The 23,735-nt window shown below is 45.8% G+C and overlaps 1 protein-coding gene across 5 annotated transcripts in view; it reads left to right on the forward strand.

The window, feature by feature from the left end:
* Positions 1-373: 373 nt before the first annotated feature.
* Positions 374-23,735, forward strand: part of TAGAP (T cell activation RhoGTPase activating protein) — a 45,423-nt gene continuing 22,061 nt past the window's right edge. For 2 of the 5 annotated variants that reach the window (XM_064413445.1, XM_064413446.1), the window contains exons 1-2: positions 527-669; positions 8,000-8,088. In XM_064413445.1, the coding sequence (XP_064269515.1) occupies positions 634-669; positions 8,000-8,088 (125 nt within the window). In that variant the 5' untranslated portion in view covers positions 527-633. Of the gene's footprint in view, positions 400-526; positions 670-7,999; positions 8,089-9,130; positions 9,285-23,735 lie in introns of those variants that run through there. The other 3 variants (XM_064413449.1, XM_064413448.1, XM_064413450.1) reach the window with 3 other exon arrangements.

Raw genomic sequence — 23,735 nt, forward strand, 5'->3', positions numbered from 1 at the left:
ATAAGAATATGGAGGACGTTGGGTAGTAGAAAGACAATCTCAGTTTCGTAAGAGCTTTGTGCCATTCTTACCAGAATTAAAAGGGTGATTCCCCAAACCTGTGTCCAGGACAATGAGAATGTCCTAAGACGTAAGTGGACACTTGTATGGATGACACTACAGAGTCTTTACATCCGAGCCAGTGGTGACATAGACCCCTCTCCCTTATGTCGCTTGGTCCCATCCCTCATTCCTTCATTCCTGATGGACGCAAATTTCGACTGCAAGTTGCCCAGCCCTGGTGCTCGCTCTGTCTGACACCCTGCGGTGTTACATTCATACCTGCCACGCCGCCTCAGTAATAATCCTGCTTGGCTGAGAAAGGTTGGCTGTGAAGAACCCGTGAAGGGTTTTCTCTTTGTAAGTCACTTTCCACTTCTTTTCTCCCCGCGCCTATTGATTTTTGCCTCCCCTTTTCTGGCAAGCCCTGCCCGCGGCCCGCTCGGCATGCCGGCGGACCCCCGGGGTTTGCTGCGGGGGGAGCGGCTCCTCCCTCGGCGGGGAGGGCCGGGGGCGGCCGGCGCCGGGGTCTCGCTCACTGGAGCCGGAGCCGGAGCCGGAGCGGGAGCGGGAGCGGGAGCGGGAGCGGGCGCGATGCCGGGGCCGCGGGCGGTCCCCGCGCCCGAGGCGGTGAGTGCGGGGCGCGGAGCGGGGCAGCGCCGGGGCAGCCGCGCTCCTTCCCGGAGTGAGAGCGGAGGCGGCTGCTGCTGCCGCGGGTGACTGGGGCATAGAGATAGCTTGGGATCTGCCGGGGATCTGAGCCCGGTCCTGAATCTGGTGACAAGCAAACCCAGGGCACTGGGCCGGGGCCGGACTGCTGGGCGCAGAGGGGTTCGTGGTGCCTGCAGCGCAGAGTTCTCCTCATCCCGAGAAAGGGGTCAGGTGGAGTCAGGGTCAGATGAGCAGAGGCCAGGTCGGTACGTGCAGTTCCGCCTTTCTTGCCAGAAATGGAATTTAAAGAGAGTGCTTGACGATATCGCTGCACTGTCAATCTGCTCTGGCAGCGTGTTAGGGCAGCAGTCTTGAAAAACGGAACAAACAAACATTTACTCGGCCACGAGTAAATGGACATTGGTTAAGATAAAGCTGGTGGGTTTCTTGGCTATATCTCTGTGAGGGGAAGAGTTTAAGATGTTTTTTATTGTTGTTGTTCTTCTGGAGAGGTTTAACATCGTTGTAAGAAACATGTTTCACTTTAGTGCACGCTGTGAACGCTGTCCCATAGCACCTGGCAGTGTGGTGTGAGCCCAGGACCAAAGCCTGGTCCCCGGGGGGGTCTCAGCTGCAGCGAACGCTGCTGTCAGCAGGGAGAGGAGCCCCGGCCACCAGCCCATCGATTGCGGGGCCAGAAGGGAGCCTTACATCATTTAGTCTGACCTCAGACAGGAGCGAGGTGCTGGCTGGAAAACAAAAAGAATATTGCTGAAGACTGAATCTCTGCATAGGAAAGTGCCATTGCTTCATGACATTGTCACATCTGACATATAGACTTTTCTGCAAAAAATGGGGGGCTCTCCGCATGGTTCCCTTACACAGAGATGTGTGGATGTTAAGTGGTAACTTGAGTGCTTCCAAATATAAAATTTGTAATTTTACATGACAAATGATCTGGTTTTCCATTGTTCCCCCTGCTCTTCAGAACAAGGGCTGTTAGCAGAAATGGACTTTTTTCCAATTAGAAAGAGTTTACATCAAAAAACTAAACCAAAACAAAAATGAGTTTAGAGGAAAAAAGCAAAACGAATAATAGTTACATTTTCTTCAAAGTTGTCCTAGAAACATTGTAAAAAAGAGAAAGTTTCAGATATGCGTATTTTCCTGTCTCTTCTTCCCATTTCTTTCTTTGTAACTACTCCATATTTTTCTGTTTCTGGTGAGAAACTAGACAAGAAATAAAAAGAAAAGAGTAGGTGATTGTTTAGCAGAGAATGTTGGGATGCTGGTGGCGCCAAGACAAATTTTTACTTAGCTTTATTAAAAAGTAACCTTTCAATATACATTGAAAAAAAAAGCTATTTTCGTTAGACATAACACAGCCCCAGTAATTGCACCCATAGCAAGGGCATAGATCCATTTTGCTGCACTTTGACACTTCACTTTGAGTTTTGTAGATCTATTTTGCTTAAGCCTGATGCTATTTCAGGACAACAGTGGCCTCTGAAAATGGAATAAGACAATACCAAAAAAGGCTCTTCACCTTTCCTCCAACTTTTTTCAATATTAACAACATCCACAAATCCCTTGCAATGGCACGGGAATGGAGAATCACAGGGAGGGCCAGGCTGTGCTGGGACATGATCCCAAGGGGCAAGGAGGGTGACTAGCTTCCCCAGCCCTGTGCATCCATCAGCCCAGTGCACCATCTGCCACAGACCTGTGGGTCCTCCTGGGAGCTCGAGAAATGCATATCTGCTGCCGATAGTCATGGATGTCTGGCTTGCACGGAGTGGCAGGAAAAGGGACGGCAGTGTTTGCGGTTAATGAGGTCCAGTGCAAAGCTGCTTCCCACAGTAATTTATTACCTTGGAAGGCAGGGGTGTGATGCCTGACAAATAACTGGCCCCGTGGGGGGTCAGGACACCAGGAAGGCAGGATCAGGAGGGTGGGAGGATGAGGGGGAGGAACAAGGTCCCAGAACCACAGCCGCTGTCTCCAGCAGCAGTGCCCAGCAGAACTTGTGGGGGGGATTTGTCACAGCTGGGTCTTGGAGAGCCTTCAGCAAGGCCCCTGTGGAGACTCTAAATCACACTGATTGCACAGTCAATAAAGGAAATCTCATCAGGCCCCATAACAAGGCTGTCAGCTTTTAAACCTATTTAGACAAAAATCTGTTTATTGCTGCGTTGTTAGAAGTCCAGAGTAACTGCGCTGATTCGAGTGATGATAGTGGCACAAAGAGGCTTTGGAAAAGAGTTTTACTGGAGACCAAATCAGTCTGGTTTATTCTGTGTAAGCCTGGACCCACACCTTGGGATGGTTAGTTTAAATTGAGTGCTGCTGCTTATTTCAGAGGGACCACTCTGCCCATGCTGATACAACAAAGACCAGAAATCCTCCTCTTGGATGTATTTGTAAGTTCCTTCCCAGCCTGCTTGACTAAGCCAAACAAATTCCTAAGGGAACATCCATGGGGCAGCTCTCGTGGGCACTGCTGGGGCAGTGAGGCAGCAGAGCACCCAACAGATCCCAGGGGAATACCGAGGTACCCTGGTCCATGAAGGACAAAGGAGCCAGGCAATGCCACCCATCTGTGTGCCACTGGGAAATACTCACGGAGGGTTGCTCATCTGAAATGTCAGCTAGTGGGACTGGCTGCAGAAATGGCCAGTGCATGCACCATTCAGGGTTTGCTGCATTCACAGATTAAGAAGCACTTGAGAGTGCTGCCTGGCACTGCAGCATAATGATCTAAAATCAGTATAAATTCTAATATCACACATAAACTGTTAAAGCCAGCCCTGAACCATCTTTGGCCCATGACAAATAGCACTGCCATGCTCAACCCCTGCCCTCTTCAAGGCAGCAGCATCCAGAGATGTTCTCAGTGGGAGCAGAGCCGTGCCTCAAGATGAGCAGCACTGGCTCACACAAGCATATCCTGAGCAATGAGACCAGGAGCATCTGCAGGTGGTTTGGTTTGGCAGTGCAGCAAAACCAGTGCCTTGAAGAGTGTTTGGATGGCATCCCCACACTTCTTGTCATCTCCTTGCTAGTGACCTCAGGTGAGAGACAAAACTGGGAAGAGGTCTAGGAAAAAGCTCCTTTAAAGTACTCATTGCCCTCAGGAGCCCTTTTCCTCCCCTTTTTGGCATCCTGATCTACTGGGGTGGTCACATCTGCCCCTGTCCCAGTGTCCTCTGCATGTGCATGTACATGTCATGACTGGGGAAAGCCCCTGGGAATTTCACTGTGTTCCCTGGGAAAGCTTGGCCGAGGAAAGGCAGGTTTACCTGCCACCACACCTCCTGGAAGTCCTCTGGGCTGTCCTCTCTTTTTCTGCATTAGGTGTCTTGTGGGCTTTGGTTTAAGTGATAACTTAAAGTGAACTGATGTTCATGTTCAGTGTTCCTGCCACTGATGGATTCTTTCAGGAGAAGAAGGACGTGAGTTTGCTGTTTTCACAAGGACTCTCATCTATTGAGGTAGAAGAGGGTAAAGAGCCTTTTTGTATTTCCTTAAGGACTGTAGAAGTATGCTAATAGATGTGGGGGCATTTCTGAAAGTCATGAAGAAACAGAAGTCCAAGGCTTTAGAAATGGCATTGGTTTTCAGGTAGCGCTGGCTGTTACTTGCTGAAGAATCTGGCCACCCAAAAATCTCTTCAGATGGCAAAATCATGTCCCTGTATACACACTTTGAAAGGCTTTCTGAATGAGTGAAGACAAGCAATGCATTTGCACCTACAAACCAGCAGGACATGGTTAGCGCATCTGAGGAAGGATGACTGAACTCTGGATTTTCAGGGTTTTTGGTGGAGTGCTTTGAGATAATAAAGGAGATTTGATTTTTGTGTCAGTTGCAAAAAGGAAATAATTTGGTGCAAGGGTTGTTGAGCACCCTCAGTAATCTATATCCCACTGCAATGTGCAGAGCATTGGGATACATTTCAGACTGTCCTTGCTGTTTTTCTGGTTATGGTCAAGTCTTCAGGCAGATCTCCTTGTGGGTGCCTGGGGTGAAGCCCTTGCTTGGAGCTGAAGCCCTTTCATGGTGCGTGTAGGTGATTTCCTGGAGCAAATGGCTCCCAGTGAGTGCTCCTGAAATTCTGCCATCTGCAGATGACATCCTTGCATTATTTACTGTTTGTCTCAGAATGAGAACAGGTGACAGGCTGGAGTAAGAACGGCTGGAGCTAAACTTGTGGCAGAAACTGTGATATCCTCCATTAAGCAAAAAGGATTTCTGTTAAGCAGAGGAAAACCCCTGAAGAGAGAAAGTATGGTGTAATTGATAGTGAATACTGACATAAGTGTGTTCAAATTCTCCCAGGTCTTGGAACACAGGGCACAGTTTATTTGTCCTCTCTGCACCTGCTGCAGTGTTGAGTAAAAATCACATGTAGTTTTTTTTCCTCCACAGTAGCAGCTACACTGGGGAATAAAGTTGTTATTCATGACATGACATTATCCTGTTCAATAAATCAAATAATAAGTCCCTTGTATTTGGAGTGAGAGGGGGAACATCAGGTCCGATATTTTCACTTGTGTCAAAGTGTGCATGTGCATACATACATCACTTGAAATACACAGCTTATTTAATCTTGTCCATATGCATTTGATAGATGAAATTGTGGCAACTCTAGAACAGAGTTAACATAAGAATAGCAGTAGCAGAAATAATTTGCTTTACACTGATTAGGGGAGAGGAACAAACACATTTTTCGCCATAGTGCAGTGTTCTTTCCTTGCTGTCCTGTGACACATCAATCTAGGCGCCCTGAGCATCCTGCTGCCAGCAGCTGTAACCCCCATGCCCACTCTGAGTGGAGGGTTGCACTTCTCTGAGCATTCCCTGTCTGCTCTGCACAGACAGTACCTTTTGGCTGGTCCTAGGTAGGCTCAGAAAAGAGTCCTGGCTGACCTCTTGGATGTTTCACCAGATTAAAGAACTGGTGTCTGCCCTCCCAAGGGCGTCTTGTTTGGGAGTCTGCACTGAGCAGTCCTTGTGGATTTAAATGGAGGCAGGATGACAGACAGTACTGATGGTGTTGTAAGCTGGTGTGGTCAGAGATCAGGATACAAGGGACTAAGCTGGGGAGAAAATAGGCCTCTGCCTGAGTCAGGATTCATCCTCACTTACCCTGGAGGCTGCAGCTAGTTCCATTGCTTTATCACTAGGCTGGTGTTTTATCATGATACTGCAAAACCAAAGATGGATAGACCATGCCTTCCATGAATATGGTACTTTAACTAGAGCTAGAGAACTTCCCCCAGCCAGAGTCCCAGTGAGCTCAAACATGAAGACCAACACACTACACAATCTTAGGATGATCTTGGAAGGATAACCTTTCTCCAAAACACATTTAACTCCATGAGCTCAGCAGTGACTGCTGTGAGAGCAACGTAGGCTTTGTCATGTACTAACCTTTTGCTGAGCAGCACCTGCAGAAGAGCTCCTGGTAATAATGAGTCAATACCTAGAAAAGACTTGTTGCTCTGATAACACACATACGTATGTAGTCAGCAATTTCAAAGTTCATTTCTTTGACTTCTGATTGCATATATTTAGGTATTTGTCAAAGGTAGGCACCAACAAGGGTCATGATAGTACAGGCATGGGAACAAGCATTGCCTTCAGAAACCAGCTCCTCTGCAGGCATGAAGCAGTGTCACCTACTCCTGTCACACAAGGTCCCACATACAGAGAGGCCACTGGGATAAATATACCAGCGTCAAACTGGTATAAACCAGGAGTAAATATACAAATCTCTCCTGTCTTTCACTGTTGCTAGGAGGAAGTGGTTTTCCAGTATCCCAGTGCAGTGCTGCTGTAGCATCATGGTCGTGTGTACCAGCACCTTTCCCTGCAGCCAGAGCAAGGTGACTTCTCCTGCTGCTGCTTTACTTGCTGATAATAACGGGGAACATCACCCATCTCCTATGGGAAACTGCATTTGCTTGGCTTACATGGGATGTGGCACCATGGGGTGGCCTCAGCTATCTGGGCTCCTTGTCACCCTTCTCAGACACCTTCAGGGAGAACACGATGCCTGCAGCTCTGCTCCATGTGGTGCAGGTGCCTCCCCTTTGTGCTGGGCTGGTTTGCACTGACTTGGTGAGATCGTGGTAGAGGAGGTCTGCAGACACCACCAGCAGGGCTTGTTTGCCATTTGTATACTGAATGGGGTGGTATGCTGCTAACATACTTTCAGGAGTAAAAATTGAGAGTTAGAGGTTAAAGCTGATGAAATTCTGATGAATTTGAAACAAAGTTCAATAAAAAGCAGATGGTATTTTTAATCATTCCTTTTCCACTCAGTTAATAAGGCCAAATGTTCACAAAGTTCCCTGTAAATATATCACCCTGCTTTCCAAGTATCTCAAAAAATACTGTAACTACAACTTTAATAGGACAGGCATCCTCCCAAAAGGGCAGTAACCTGCCCTTTGTTGGCCTCATGTCAACACTTGGCAGCAAGGAGCCATTTCTTGCCTCTGATGTTCCTCTGTTTTGTCACTTGTTCCTAAAATAGCCTCTTTCCTTAGCACTCATACTTGTGTTCAGATGGCAGGCAGCCACACAGAACCTGCTGTCCCGAAGCACAGATTGCAAGGATTTTAGATTTTCAAGAGGCAGGGAGCTTCCCTGTAGATTTGAAGGAGGTAACTTACCCACCTCTAATTGAAACCAGCTTGGTTGCCTCTGCATGCTGGGATCACCAAGTGCAGCCTCCTCTCACCCTGCATTTTACAGAGTGTGGAGGTCTGTATCCAACCCCTTTGGTCCAAGCGCCTTTTACAGTCAGGACAGAGAAGTGGGCACTTCTGGGAAAGGACCTGGTTCCTGTTCTCCCAAGCCTGCTGCAGAAGTGGGGAGGGAAGAACGGTGCCCTGCAAGTGTTCATGTCTCCCCACTCCCCATAAAAAGAGCTCGGGTTGAGCAGCCCCTGTGCAGACATTGGTGCCAAGGTTGTCCCAAGTGGGGCAGACACCTGCTGGGGTGCCTCAGCTGGTGGCCCCAGGGCTTTGTCCACAGTGCTGTGGCTGTGCACCAGCCTTGGCCAGTGCCCCGGAGCTGAGCTGGCCCTGTGTGACAGCAGCTGTTGTGCTGACCACCGTGGGGCTTGGAGCCCTCATATTCTAGGGGAAATTTGGCAACATCCAGGAGTTAAGAGCACAAACACATATTCTCCTCCCATACACACTTTGTAGTAATGACTCCTATAAATGCTCAAATCCCTCACCTTTGTGGGAGCTTTGCAGTAGGATGGAAACCAATAACAAACTTATTCTTGTTTCAGCCCCTCAAGACTGTTCCTTCCCGCCGGTGTTCAGCACCATCGCTCTTATTCAGCAGAGGTTTGAGCAGGCCGTGGCTGCCTTCAGCCAGGTACGTACATGGAGTGGCTGCACAGGTGTTTGATGCCCAGGAGCAAGGTGATACACCTTGGCTTGCCCTTGCATGTGCCACGTGGCTCTGCTGTCAGTGTCCTGCACTAAAGGACCCCAGGCGACTCGCAGGTGCGGGAGTGTACCTGTGGCTGCAGTGGGGGCTTCTGGTGTAGATGGGATGGATGGGAGAGGTGGTGGGAACTGCACTTCCTGGATTGCATCCATCTGCTCTTCTTGCCCTCTCACCAGGCCTGTGCAAGCCCAGCAGGAGATAAGCCTCTTCCCTCCATCTCTCCCACCCCATGCCAAGGGTTGCCAATGCTGGCTCCTTGTTCATATTACTATCACTAGTTTCTGCTAGTGCTGTTGAGAAGTCCCCATTGGCAGTTTCTCATTGATGCATCCTGATTCTTTGTTTTCCTCCTCTTTTTCTTTCTTTTGGATAGCAAAGCCTTCAAAACAGGCAGAAGAGTCGGTTGTGATAGCATTTATTGCCTCATTTCACTACAGGTCACGACTTACCTACACAAACCAATGGGAAATACCTGGTGATGTTAGTGGCAGTGCCTCCTTCCTTGATTAAACTATTTCCAATAAGCAGAACACTGTTATTTGAACTGCAGCTATTTCACCTCAATGCCCTGATTTCCCCTCGAATAAACCCAGTGCAGTTAGTCAAACAGCTCTGCTAACTGGGCATGGTGGTGGCCAAGCTTGGCCATCAGCTCTGCTAATTGGTGGCATGGTTGCAAGCGGGCTCATTATGTCTTACAAAAAAATCTTCCAGGGGAAAGGCGGAAAGGGTGCCAATATCTTGGGCTTTCATTTTTCAAAAATTCAAGACCTTGAGCATTCCTTGCATGGGGAAGGGCAAATTGTGCTGTGTGAGCTCTTATTAATTATTCGGTAGTTATGTCTCTCTTCAGAAAGAGCACATTTTTTTGCATTCATTTCTTGACATGAACATCAGGAGCTGTCAGACTGTGAGAACGGCTGAGTTTAACACATTTTTCTTTTGCTGGAAACATTCCTGATTGAAGTCTGTGAAGTGGCTCTGTGTGACACCTCCTGGCTTGCCATATGGCTCCATCTCAAAGCCCAGAATCATCCTACAGCCCAGGAGGACAGGAGGAACTCAAATACTGAACGAGTGCCTAGGACCCACTGCTCTGTTTTTGTTGATGCCATAATTTGGTAGGTGTTACGAGTGAAAAATACTATCACACACCCCACCCTACCCTCCTCCCCACAATATCTACAAACTCCAGACACCTGCAGGAAAAAGGGGCTGTTAATGTCGCTGTAGGAAGGAGGCAGCAGCATCCCTGTGTTAGCTGGTGACAGGGGTGATCAGCTGAAGGGGAAGTTGTGCCTCTTGTCCAGCCCTGAGTTCCTCCATCCTTCAGCCTCTGGCTTTGGTTTTTGGACACCTGTCTATGAAAACAGAGTGTGCTGGGCAGGAAAGTTGTCCCAGTGCCTCATCCCCACTTCATGCTTAGTATGGGCCCTCCCTCTCATTTCTGCAGGAGGCAGCATTTACCAAGAGCTCCTGCAGAGCATTCTCAGTGGTCTAATCCACATCGTTGCTGGTGCCATCAGCTAATTTGCAGCTCGTGCCAGGACCTAATTTTGCTTCTCCGCGGCAATAGCTGCCACCTCCCTTTGTCCTGAGCCTTGCCTCCACATGGCTCTCTAGGCAGCGTGGGCAGGAGAGCTGTGATGGTTTTCACTCTCTTTGCTCCTGTGGGTGGCTGCCTGCTTAGCCTGTCCCTCGAGCTGTGCTAATCCCAGTAGTCTGGACAGAGCCCCAGCTTATTCATCAGCACCTGCCTCACAGCACTAATGGCCATCAAGGCCTTGAATCAGCTTATCTTACAAAATGGAGTATCATTTCTACTGAATACATTGGAGTCAATGAGTACACAAAACCTCTGAGGTGCAGAAGAAAGTTGTGAAAGTCAGGTCAGACCCAGCTTCCTTTGTGCTGCACACGCAGTCCCTCCCCAAGACCTCACAGCCTCGTGACCAAGCCACTGGTGGCTTCACTGTGACGTGAAGCAATGGAAAAGGCCCACAAAGCCCTATGGAAAGTGATTTTTTGAGTGTCTGTCATCAGCACAATCTAATCAGCCTTAAAACAAAAAATATCAATTGTGTCTCAAAAAATGCTGCCATCTTGGGCAGCACTCCAGACTTGCTCTCTGCAGACATGGTCTAAAGCCTCTGTACCAACGGAAGCATAAAAACAAAAGCCTCTATTATACTTCACAGCAGGAAGGTGGAATTGTTACAAGTAACCCACCTTCACAAAGCTGTCACCTTTCAGGATGGAGAGCAGACACAGATGAAATATTCCTTTTTTTTTTTTTTTTTTTTTTTTTCCTGTTCAGGCAGTAAGCTACACATAAGCCATGGAGCACTTGTTGGAACACTGTCCTGTGTAGCCACTGTACAGTGAGGATGAATTTCACATGGCAGCAATAGCCTTTGTTAGTTGGTTGCCAAAGTCTGAATCATCCAGTCCTGACTGTTCTCGGTTTAAATGTGATTTTTTCTTTCCCCTTCAGAATTTCACAAACAACTAGACTGGGCTAGTGCGGGTGATTGTTGGGACTGAACAATTAGTAATTTCCAGAAAATTGATAAATTTATTCATCCTGCAGGTTCAATGGTTTAGAAACTGGTATCATCCAGCCCTCAAACCAATTCCTTATTGCAATAGCGTGCAGGTTGTATTCTAATCAACCACTGCAGACCCAGGCATTGTATGAAGAGTTGGCTCATGAGATAAAAGTCACTGAAGTGTCTATTAAAAAATTATCAGTAGCATTAGGAAAAGGTAACATAAGCATAATCCTGTGTTTCCTTTCTGGTTATTAACCAACAGGCCAATCAGAAATCCTTTGGATTTATGTTGGAAAACTACCAATTACAAACTTCAGGCAGTAAGTAAGGCAAACCTTTTGCTTTAAAGGAAACAGCCTCCATAAAAGAGACCCTAAAGAAACTTATTCCTTGGGATGTCTAGAGAGGATATTTTCTGAGAATTGATGTTTAATTTGTACCAGACATCTTATGTACCTCTGAGGCTGAGTTTGCATATTGCTCATTTGGTGCTAACTTCGTTGCTCACTCCTGCCAGGGAAGACATTAATTAATGTGCATCCTCTTCAAATATTCATGGGGACAGGATTCCTCCCCCACAGGTTTTTCACTGAGATTTCCACAGATGTCATGTTGGAGATGTCAGTGGACCCAGACCAACCCTTGACAAGACTGCAGATGCAATTGCAGGAGCTGAGAGGAGCAGTGTACTGGAGACAACACTCAGCTGTCTTTCAGGAGAGTGCAAGTCTTTAGTGTGACATTTGGGAAGGTCATTTAACTAATGACTCCCTTGATTTCCAACCTGATAATGAAGTTAGCACTGCATTTCCTTGTGGAGGAAAACATCATTTTGGGGGGTTCTTCACACAGAAAGAACAAGGAGTGGGGAAGCTTGGGCTCTGTGTGGTCATTTCTGTGTTACCCTAGCTCCTTTTCCTGTCCAGGCAGCTAGGTCTAACAGGGATGTACAGCATGTGCTGAACTCTCCTACAGAGATTCTGGATCCTGTCCCAAAACTGAAGATCTGATTCCTGTCATCATGCAACCCCATGTATTTGCCTTTTTATTCTTGCCATGACAAGCTGAGAAAGCTCAGGCAAGTGTCTGCAGAGACTCAGAGGGGGTGAGTCATGCAGAGCCTGGGGGCTGACAGCAGAGACCCTGGTGTGGAAGGCTGTGGTTAAGGGAGGTAGGAAGGTTTCTGGCTGGCCACAGAACTGAAGTGGGCAGGTGTCAATGACTTAAGTGAAGGTTACTGCAAAACACAATCTCTGAAGGTGAAATCAATGAGGTTGCTGGTAACACCACGGAGTTTTATGGGTCAGCTTGAAGCTTCGATTTCCTTTCCATACCCTCCCACGACTCCTTGGCAGCTATACTGCTCCTGCACTTCACTTCTTCTCTTCATTCACTTTTACTAACTTCTATTTTTCACCCTTTTTACACTTATAGTAGCTAAATGTTTTAGCTCCCTTGTGTAACCAACTGATAACATACTGTGAGTTTTCTTTCATAGACTGACCAATGGGAAATTAATGAACAAAAATGTAATATTATCACAGGACTAGCTGAATGGAAGCATAGCAGTCAGGGTGCTGCTTTTTTTTAGGGGAAGAGTGGGCATCCACCCCCTGCTCTGGTTCAGACAACCTTCAGCATGACATTTCACCTCTGCACCACAAGTCCCTGTCTGTAACACAGGGTGAAAAATGCTGCCTTTCCTCATAAGGATAATGATATTGTGAGGAATGGAGAAGTTAAGAACTCAAAAGAGGGATGGGAATGATTAATTTGGAGGCATGTATAAGACAATCAAGGACTGCAGAGACCTGGAGCAAACTCAAAAGATGAGGTTTTTTCAGGGTAAGATTTGTCTTATTATTAACCCTTAGCATAACAGGGCTCTGAATCATGCAGGATTCCTCTCTTTTTATAATACAAGTAATAAGTGAAAGTACTTCAAATTAATCAAGAGCAATTTCTTTGAGAAAGAGTTTTGTGAAAACAAACCTATTTATAAACACAGAATAATGTATCCAGCTTCTCGTGTGGGTTGGTTCAAAACAATTCATAGAAATTGTACTGCTGAGAAACTCAAAGACCATCTGACATTATTATAGAACATGTCTGCTTTCTTTGGAAAAGTTACATTTGTGTTGAAAAAAAATAACATTGAAAATATCACCCAAACAAAAAAGTTTCTCAGTGGGAAAAATATGTCACTGTTGTTGGTTCAGATCTTTAAACTTTTATTCTACCTATGACCTAACTTAAGTGTGAGCTTTAGAAACTTGGCCTGTGATTCCTCATTGTGCTTTTGATAAATTACAATTTCATGAAAGCTGCAATCCAAATGTATTCAATAAACTCCAAAAACATGGGAAGTAAATATGATTTGAAACAATATTGCCCCGACACTGGCTGATGCTGCCACAAACATATCTGTGACTCCAGGAGCAGTGCCAGTGGGCTCTGAGCAGATGAGTTCAGTGGGTGAATTGGGAGCGTATCCCACCAGGGATCAGCGGGCAGCAGGATGGCCTGCAGAGCCCACGCAGCCGTGTGACCAGAGGTGTCCATAAAGGCATCCACACAGCTTTAAAAAGGCTGGAGGGTTTCAGGTGTTACTGCTCTGTTCCCACTTAACACCGTTCCCTGTCTGGGGGGTATAAACATCAGCAAAGGCTGCTAGGTGCTCTGGTAGCAGTTCTGCTATTTCCGTATCACAGTGCTGCATGATGGGGCTTGAAATAAGCTGGAGACTTCCCACTGGAGATGAACTTGGGAGCACTCGCTCTGTTTCCCCTGCAGACTGGTGGGAGCAGAGTGCTCATGAGGTGGCCAGTGACAAGCCACACCCAGTGCTGGACAGCAGCTGCTGCCCTCACAGATGCTGACCTGAACAGCTGCTCCATGCAGGGCAGAATCTGTACTTCCACCAACACATCTTGTTTAAAACAGTAAAACTTTTATTATGTGTCCCAGCCTCAGTCATAACCAGCTTATCTCTAAACAGCTAATAATTTCCTTTTTACTTCTAAATGAAACTCTGAGGTTTTCATGACCTTTCTGCACACACACAGCTATTCCTATCTACATGCCACAAGGAACGTGCAGCAGCATGTGCAATGTTGCCTAGGACTTAGCTGAGTCCATCAGCACTGCAGACCTCTGGACAAATTCCATAAATGGCCAGTGGTGCTCATGGGATGCTTGTAGAATACAGGGTTCTTCATTACAATTAAAAAAAATTGCACCTAAAGAAGACCTCTGAGGGATGGGGGCTTCAGTGCTGTGACCCTGTTAAAAACTGGGTCTGAGAAGAGAGCCTCAAACCGAAAGATGCACTGACGGAAATCAGGAGCATCGCGTTGCAGGCTAGTTAACACCCATGACAGCTAACATCCTGTCTGCTGCTGGAAAGGAAACACGCTGTGGGCGTCCCGAGGCTGACACTCATGCCTGCCATCTCCCCCGTGCTGCTGCTGCAGGCTGGGCAGCACAGCCAGCAGTGTGCTGGACATGCGGGCCACGGGCACCATGGGCACTCCAGAGCCTCCATCCAGGACCCTCCCATCCCATGCCCCATCCATGCAGCATGAGGCATCCCCAGAGGTCTCCTGGAGCTCACCAGGGCACCTGCTCTGCTAGCAAACATGTTGGTGTCAAGGACTTTCCCCATCACTCAAACAGGATTGTCCTTCTCAGAAATTGCTTAGGGGTTTCCAGCACAGCACAGCTCGGCCCAGGCCAGCCAGCCTTTGCCAGCAGCATCTTGACACCATCTGGAAACTGGCACAAGCTGGACAGCCCCAGCAGACAGCTTAGATAAGATCTCCTTCGCTTGGCAGGGTGATAGCCTTGGACAGCAAAAATGTGGACTGCCCCATGCCAGGTCACCACAAAAGCAGGCTTGTGTCAGTATTGCCATGGTCAGTGTTTAGCATGTCCCCAGTCATCAGGTGAGGACACTGTGAAGAACCACCTCTGCCCTGAGCCCAGGATGTGGGCAGAGCCCAGCTGTGCCAGCAGTGCAGCCCTGGTCTCTTTAGCTCCCTTCTCCACTTCCAGCCATGAAAGGACATTGCTAATCTGCACAGAGCTGCTCCAGCGCCCCAAGCTGACCTAGGTGGGATTCCAAGCTAAAGCCAAAGCAAAGCCAGACTAAATGTTTCAGGCTTAGGAAAATTTGGAGTTTTCCTTTTCTACATTACTTCCAGTCCCACATGATTTCCTGCATGCCCAGAGACAATTCACTTTGTTGTCCTCAGCATCCTCCCAGGGAGGAATACTGAGATTTATGGGTGAATGAAGAGCAGATGAAAGCTGAGTCCTGTTGCTAGCCCAGTGCAGTTGGCATGTCCCTGTGCAGCCCACTTATGACAGTGGCAATGGGCACCTTTGAGATCAGAAAAGACAATGGGCTGCAGGACCATCTCAGTGCTGTGAGAAGCCCCAGGGCTGAGTTCAGCCATGTGACACTCATCCTTCCCTTGCTCAGGTGTGCCTGAAGCAGTGCCCATTCCCTGACAGGGAGTCTTTGGTGTTACTGAAGCTAGGAGAGCCAGGCAAGCCTCATCTCATCGGAGTGAGGTGTCTCCAAGTTTGTTTGGAGATCAACTGCAAATTGTGCCACGATGTCACCAGCAAGAGTGGAACTAAAGGGTTTCCTCCCACTCTGCCTGTGGTCTCACATTTGGCAGGGTTTTTAATTCAGTCACACAGTTATGCAATGCCTTTACTGCCAGGAAATCTCCTGCTAATCAGGCCCAGGAATACTTAGCTCCCAGGTTTAGCCAAGCATGGATGCCTGTAGCCTCACATGGCTCTGAGGGACCCAGAAGGGCTCTGTCCTTAAGACAGCCAAGATGTAAATGTGTAAACATGCTCAGACAGCTCCTACTGGATGACACCTGCTACTCCCACTCTTTCTCCTTTCTACACATCACCTCCCACAAACAGCACCTTTCCCTTCAGTCTCCACAAAATTGGTTAATAGTTAAATGTCAACCAAAGCAGCAAACCCTTTGCAGTTCTTGGCAGTCCTGCTAGCACTCAGCTGGGGAGGAAGCAGTGTCTGTGTGGGTGTGCTCTTGTTGCACGAGAGAAGGGGATTAGTGGAGCATCATCTGTGTTTTTCATTCCACACGTCACTGTGTCACCTGCCCTGCAGAGGAAGAGTGAGCTAGACAGGCAACAGGCAGATGAAACTGCAGCTGGCTGCTGAAGGAGAGCTTTCTTATGCCTTGGAGGCATGCTTCACACTGTGTCTCACTCTGATTCTGCTCTCTTTGAGGTCCCTGAAGATTTGAGCGTTACCTGGCGTGGGAACCAGGTGTCAATGAGATAGAAAATATGTCTGCACTTCTTAACCCTGCATGAGAGAGGGCAGGCTGGAAGGCACAAGGTCCCGAGCTGGTCTCAGCCCAGTTCACTTGAGGGTTTGCAGCCATGGAGGGACCCGCAGCTTGCAGAGGTGAATGTCCTTTTGTCCATTCAGGGCAAGTTCTGATCTGTATGCCACCCAAGCCAATGGAGGGCCCTGGTGTACTGCAGACAGGACCAGGTATTTGGGTTTTATATGGCAACACAGACCTGTTACAGTCTCAAACCCTATCCTCTTCTCCTCTCTCATCCCAGTCAGCAGTCACTTCCTATTGTCCCCTACTGGAAAACTAAGTGGCAGGTCCCCACCCTACATTAGACCTTTTAAAACCCAGGCACTGAAGGGACCAGGTGCAGTCACAGTAGTTCCACTGCTCCACATACATTGGTGGATTAATAAGAAGAGACATGGGCATGGAAATTAATTAATTCCATAAAGGTGTGGCCTGAGGAAATGCTGCTGGTTTTGGCACATGAAAGAAATAGCAGTTGCTTAGATTTCAAGCATCCAGTGAAAAGCAAGGGACTTGAGGAACTCCCAGGGGAGGATAAAGTATCACCTGGTGTTTCCCATGCACCATTCATACATCAGTGGGTGGACTATTTTATTTTAAATCAGTTACAGCCATAAAAGCAAAAATCCACTTATTTTAATGTCAAAATGGAGTCTCACTGAGTTGCCCATCTCTGGCTAGGAGGAGGGATTTTAGTCAAATTCATTGCATCTATTTCCTAGTAAACAGTATAATTTCCTAGTAAACAGTATAAACAGAATATATATATAGTCAACTATTGTATTTCTAAGCCTCTTGTACTGTCTGATCCCAAGAACTCATCCAGGAGGATGCCTTAATCCTGTCCTCACTGTGCAGCCGTTGTGTGCAAGCCCTTAAAAATGTTCTTGGTCAAAAAGACTTGTCTACTCTGTGAGTCAGTCTCTACACTTTGTATCTGTGTACAGGAGTTTTATCAACATTATTCTGCTAGGGTATGAATTTGGGTTTCCTTGAGACTGCAGGTGTAAAGTTTCTGGGGGTCCTGGCATCTCCAGTGTCATGGAAAAGCTATCCCCGCCTCTCCTGCAGCCAAAGGTCCACAGCCTCTCTGGACAGTGTCTGCATGGCCCATGGCAGCTGGCCTCAGCTTTCCTAAGGAATAGCATAGCTCTTTTATCCTATGGGTGTGCGTGGTCCAAATCTTGCTTTAATTAAGGTGGATGATAGAAACTGGAACAGGTAACTTGTTTTAAAGCATCTTTCAGGTATTTATTACCCCAACAACCACTTGTAAGGAAGCTTTTATTTACTCAAAACTTGATGTGACCTTTGGGTATATATTAAGCAATTAGCAGAAGTAAGGAGGGTAATTTTAAGTTAGAAAAGTGTTTGCATCAGTGGGACTGAAAGATGTCTGGCACATTGGTGTCTGTATTTTTTAAAGGATTTGAAAACTTGATGAAACTGCAGAAAGATCCCCTAAAAACTGTGGAAGGGTTTGAGAAAGCCCTGCAGAATAAATCTGAAGGATATCAGCCTGGGTAACATAGTAAAAGGAGGATTAGAAGGTGACTCAGATTATGTGTGGGTGTGTTATTGTAGGGGAAACAACTGCAGGATGGGGCTCTTGGAAGTAGGTGAAATTGGTGCTAGGAGAAGAGGTAGCTCTGCAAACTGGGAAAAATAAAATGTGAACATAACCATGCTGTTAATAAGCCATTATGACTGTTTGAATCACAGTGAACCACACATTGCTGGTTGGGTTTGCTCCAAGACAAACCAGATGAAATTCCAGTGGGGACAAGCAGTCAAACTAGATGATATTATGGACTATTTCCTGGCCTTGTGGATGAACCTCTGTGTTCACGTTACCTGTTTTCCTAAGGAAAAAGAAGAATGTGTTTCTTCTGACAGACATTTCCTCATCCTGCAGTCCTCACCTAAGCATGGTTTTCACCAACTTCTTCAAAGTGTTGTTCACACAGTTCTGTAAGGCCCACGCCAGATTTCACCCTTGGCCCTTCTTCTAGCTCAGAACATGACTCTGATGTGTCACTTCCAGAGTTTCATTGCAAAAATTAAGGCCTGGTTGCAGGATGGCAAAAGAATAAGCATCTAAAGGGACAGAACCCATCCAAGATGCATCTAGAGAGACAATTCCTCACTTTCTCGGGCAAGCAGAAGTATTTAACTACAGCCAGCCACACAGTTATAAGGTTTTCCACAGTTGTAAGTTTTGACCCATGGTGACTTTGGATCACAGCTTCTCAGAAACCCAGCAATGAGAAACCATCTCCCCTTTGCTAACAGCAGTAACCCTACTGGTTATGTCTCACAAATATCAAGTAAAATGGATTTTCTTACATCTTATATTTATTTTTTTAATATATCTAAAAATAATTCCTGAAACCCCCCGTTTTAAGTGTTTCTTGGGAAATAACAAAAAAACCCCCAAGACACCTTGTAGTCAGTTATAAACAGACAATGGGAAAATCCTGCACTTGACTAATTGTAGTACTGTGGCTGGGCTTTGTGTTTGGGGATTTCTCAAAGTTTAACTTCTGCACGAGTGAGCTCAGAGCCAAACTGCAAGTGAAAGTCAGTCTCTGCTTGGAGCCGTGCTGAGCCAACCACCGGTGAGCTGGGTAAATCTGCAACTCTGCTTCTGGCCCACACCAAACCAATCAAACAAGTATTTTTGGAGCTGGCTTGAAGAAGAAACTTGAAAGGAGCTCTATTTCTTAAGAACAGCTGCTCAAAATCTTATTTTTGGCAGGCTGCTGGGAACTTTGGTCCTGAAATTGGAAGAAGTGTAAGAAGTTGTCTCACATTTTGAATAGCTGGTGTTCAGCTGAAGAAATGCTATTTTTTTCAGGGAAAGAATTTTATGTTCAGTTAAACGTTTCATTATGCAGAAGTCATTTTTAAAATAGTTTCAATCTTCCCATCATTTTGTGGAGAGACGAACCTCACCTATTTTTCTTCAGCAGATGTACCACTTTGGCCCTGCTGGAGGCTCACATAGGGATAGGTGGCTGGGGGTAGCAGCACAGTCAAGTGGCTGCAGCTTTGTCCACAGCACCTGGCTCATCAACCTGGACCTGCTAATGGGCATGTCACTGCCCCCAGGGGATCTGCCCACATCCTAACTTCAGAGAGCCTGCTTAGTTCACAACTCCCCAGGCTGTTATGCTTAGGTTATAAAAACATTTCCCAGGGAGCCAGTAGCAGGTTCTTAGTTTGAAAAGCTGGTAATCTTCTCCTTGCACAGACCTCAGGTACCTGCTGTGCCAGGCAGAAACATGGTCCCTGTGTCACCTGGGGTGCTCTGATTTGGCCAAGCCCCAGGCCCTGTGCTATAGTAAGCAAGGTCAGTAATAATCATGCTGATGGTGAGATCAACAAGAGCAGAGTCAATCAAGCGTGCCCACCCTCAGACCATAAAGCTAGACTTTCCATATATACATAACATAGTGACACAGTAACTCTTCCTTATCAAAACAGTCAATTGACTCTTTGTAGAACCAGAGAATCACTGAGGTTGGAAAAGAAGATCATTGAGTCCGACCCTTAACCTGATACTGCCAAGCCCACCACAAAACCATATCCCCAAGTGCTCCATCTCCACATGTTTTAAATACCTCTAGGGATAGGGACAGCTCCCTTGTAGCTCCCTGGGCAGCCTGTTCCAGTGCTTGGCAACTTTTCAATGAATCTAGCACTTAAGCAGTCATCAGTGAGTTTCAAATCATCCATCTGATGTTTCTTGATATACATGAAGGGCACAAGCTTTTACTTCAGGAGAGCAACTTGCATAAAACCTCTGCTCATCTTGAGGAAATCATTGATATCCATTGCTCTTCCACACTGGAGTTCAGCCATGGGCAGCTTTTACTTCTTCTCCAACTCTACTTTTCTGGTTGGATTACTCCACTTAGACTCTGGTAATACAGTCTCTGATTCAAATACTATCTGATGAGCAGATCCTTTGAAACAAATGGAAATGAGAGAGCCAGCATCTCTCTTTAATTTGAAGAAACTTTGAAATATAATCATTCAGGAAGACACTAAAGGCAGAAAGGGAATTTCCCTGGACAGTCTAAGTGTGAGGGGGGCTGCTAGCATAACTCCAGGGAAGTCCACAGCACAAAAAAAGATTAAGTTCAACATTTAAATGCATTTCATCTGCTTCACATATCATAAATGTTTCTCTAGCCCATTTGCTGGATAAACTGTTAACTTCAGGGTCCCAGCTCTTAGTTGTGGTGTTTTTTTTTTTTTTTTTTTGTTTTTTTTTTTTTTTTTGTGTGTAAGTTTCACAAGAAAGAGGAAAATGGAGGCAATCAGACACCCTGAGGGGAACAATGGTTTTAAAGTTCTTTATCCTTGCAAAAAACCAAAAAAGCATCAGGAATCTCGGGCACGGTAGACCATTAGTCAGAAAATGCTGCCACTGTAAAGAGGTGCCAGCTGGATGCGTTGCAATCTAGTGTGTAAATCAATCTGACTAGTGACTCTTAGCAAAGCTTTTGCCCAGTGGACCAGGACAGCTCCCTTGTAGCAACAGAAGTAAAAGTTTTCTGTACCCTAGCAGGTACAGAATAGGTTATGAAATATGATATTCCTGGCACCTGCTGTTTGTTTTTGGTTGGATTGTTTTGGGGTAATTTTATTTTTGCCTCTAACTGTTCTGCATGCATGCATCTAAAGTCTGTGTAGCTCATACATGTAGTAAAAATGATGGCATCCTCCTGCCCAGGTAATTGTGCTGCATGTTTAGAAAAGCACCACTACAACTCAGACTCATTTTCCTTTTCCTGTCAGTACTGGAGAAAGGGACTTTGATCGTTCTCCAGCACCCAAAGAATTTGGTTTGGTTCTTAGAAAGACGCTTTCCTTGGCTAAAATTGTCAGCCTAATCTCTAAATTCTTGGGGAAGAAAATATACCAACTTTTCAGAAAGACTTGCTCCTACAGTCTTAAACTGCAAAGACCCCTGAACACCCTTTCTCTTCTCACAGGCAAACATCCAGCCCGCAGACAGGCCAGTCAGGCCACTGCACTTCACTGACTTTTTACTTTCCTCCTACATTCAAACAAGTTGGTACTTCTTTGTAAAGCCCACACTTCTTAAATTAGTCAGAGGATGAATTAATTTATCAGTCCGAAGGGGTGGGAAGCAGCAAAGGCTGCACCTACTGATTCAGCCTCAATTGCGGTATTTGTCATACTAATGGACAAAGAGCATCTGCTGCTTCCCATCAATGCTATTCATGTCTGCTGAGAAGTGACTTATCAGAGAGAGATGACTGAAAAAGAACAGAAAGACATAAATGCATTCTTATTTATTTCTTCTTAAAGCTAGTTCAGATGTAGTTGTTTATTTCCATTGTTTAGAGTAATTTAAAAAGTTTCAGTTATTGTTCAGTTATTGTATTACTGTATCAGGTGCACTTCCCATGAGAAATTTCCCTAGAAGGCACCCAAAGGCAGAATTCCTAAAATCAATTTGTAATGCCGCTTTTGTGATACCATGGTACAGGTCTGTGGTTTTTTTTTTTTTTTTTGTTTGTTTGTTTGGGTTTTTTGTTTTGTTTTTGGGGTTTTTGTTTGTTTGTTTGTTTTTTGAGAAACATAAGAAAGAGCAGCAGTCTTTCCTAGTTCTGTGGCGTTTGTTTGGTGGTAGGGTTTTTTCCCATTTATTTTTTTTCCTGACAGGGCTACTGGAAATTGGAAAACTTGTCTTTATTTTTCTTGGCTGCTTCTTGGGTGACTGAGGAAAGTGAATGGCAACCCAGCTGACACTCAAAGAAGAAAGGCTGTGCCTTTAATGGAAAGATTTTCATCTACCTTTGTTAGCAGACAGCACAAAAAAAATCATTTAAAGGTGCCTTTGAGGGAGAAATACAGTAATTAAACACAGAATTTTGAGTGTAGGCTCTTTCAAGCATTTTTCATCTTGCTTTTGTTGCATGAAAAGACTAATGCAATGAAAGAACACATTAATTCACTTAGTGAATCTCCCCATTCTTTAACATGACTATGCTGCTTTACAGAGAACAACCAAGGTAAGGATCTTTCTGTGTATGGCTGAGAGAGCAGAGTGGTGTGAAAAGTAGAGGCTCTGGCACAGAAAAGCTCTTTTCCCTTCCAGGGCAGCAAGCTCACAGTCCCACTGCCAAGACATAATGCAAAAGGGCAGCATATGTGTGACAGCTTGCATGGATTAGACAAAAGTTTGTAAAGTGATTCTACTTTGGAGGGTAGAAGGTACCCAGAAGAATGCTCTGACCCCCCACCAGCAATCTTTGTTTTTGGAACTCTCTGCTTTTCTGCTTATACGGATAGAAGCTGATGTACTAGTAAAACTGGAATTGTTACCATTGTACTATTATTCCAACTTTTTCTAGGAAAAGAGTCTTTAATTAAATAAGAAACTAAATCAGTCTACTCCTATATGCTTTTCCAATGAGTATATAAAATTAATAAACTAGAGGCTTGGAAGAAAAACCTTCTTATAAAGGTATGAGATCTGCAACTATTTCTGAAACAAGTAGTATCATTTGCCGTTAGAGATAGAAATCTGGATTAGGTGGTTCAGGAGAATGATCCAGCCTGCTAATTTCCTACATTCTTATGCTTTATGTACACTAGTTTTCTCCAACAGAATGGCCCAAGCTGAAAACTCAACTGTGTTCAAGGCTTCCATGAGCTGCTGAGTATTTGGGTGTGGAGGTTTGCTGTGGTCATCAGTAGGGGCTTACCACCACCACACATCTTCACAGATCTTGGTTTCAATCACAACTATAAGCAGAAGTTCCAAAATAGCCCAAGAATGGAAGTTCCCCAAGTTGTTTTTAAAACCAGGAAGTAGAAGGATTTTACTAAAGCCTCCAGAGCTAATAGACATGCTAGTCTCATTCACAGGGTATGCCACTTTTGCTGAATGCTTCTGTAACTCAGACTTTTTGGGCTTCCCCATCCATGAGTATATTTTAAAGACAATGTAAGGAGACTGTGCTTGGCTGTTCAGAAAACCACAGCCCTGAGGACCAGACTGCAATGAAGAAGCCTTCAGATTAGATGTTGCCTGGGGATTTACTCTGTAGACACCTCAATGTAGTCAGCACGGAGAAAGGGCAGGGTAGTCCCCTTAAATGGACACTGTATGGCTCAAAACTATTATTGATGTGAATTATAAATGTAGTCTGCAAATCTGCCTGGGATGTCCCTGTTTTTTCCCCCCAAGTAAAAATAGTGTAAGCACACAAACGCTGCCTACCTGTGTATATGGATGTCTGCATTTATTGGGATTGATCCTGTTAGTTTTTTTCCTTACACAGTGCATTTTTATCAGGAAACAAAGTTAATAATACTCAGAGAGACTCTAGCCAGCCTCCACAAAATGCAGGTTTTCTTGTTCAGTTTGGGATAATTTAAAATACCATCAGCTCAGAGCAGTGGCCAGGAGGTTGTCTGTTACAGTGGCTATGCATCCAGTGTTTTCTGATGGCCATGGAAAACCTTCCTAAGGCTGGGAACACTGCACTTCCCAGCACAGAGCAGACAGGCTGATGGCAGCTTGAGAACCAGTTAGAGCTCCCTGACCTTCCTCCTTGCCCTGGGGTTTGGGGTCTGGCTTCAACATATTCCAGGT

Source organism: Passer domesticus, chromosome 3 (assembly GCF_036417665.1).
Source record: "Passer domesticus isolate bPasDom1 chromosome 3, bPasDom1.hap1, whole genome shotgun sequence".
Classification (NCBI taxonomy): Eukaryota; Metazoa; Chordata; class Aves; order Passeriformes; family Passeridae; genus Passer; species Passer domesticus.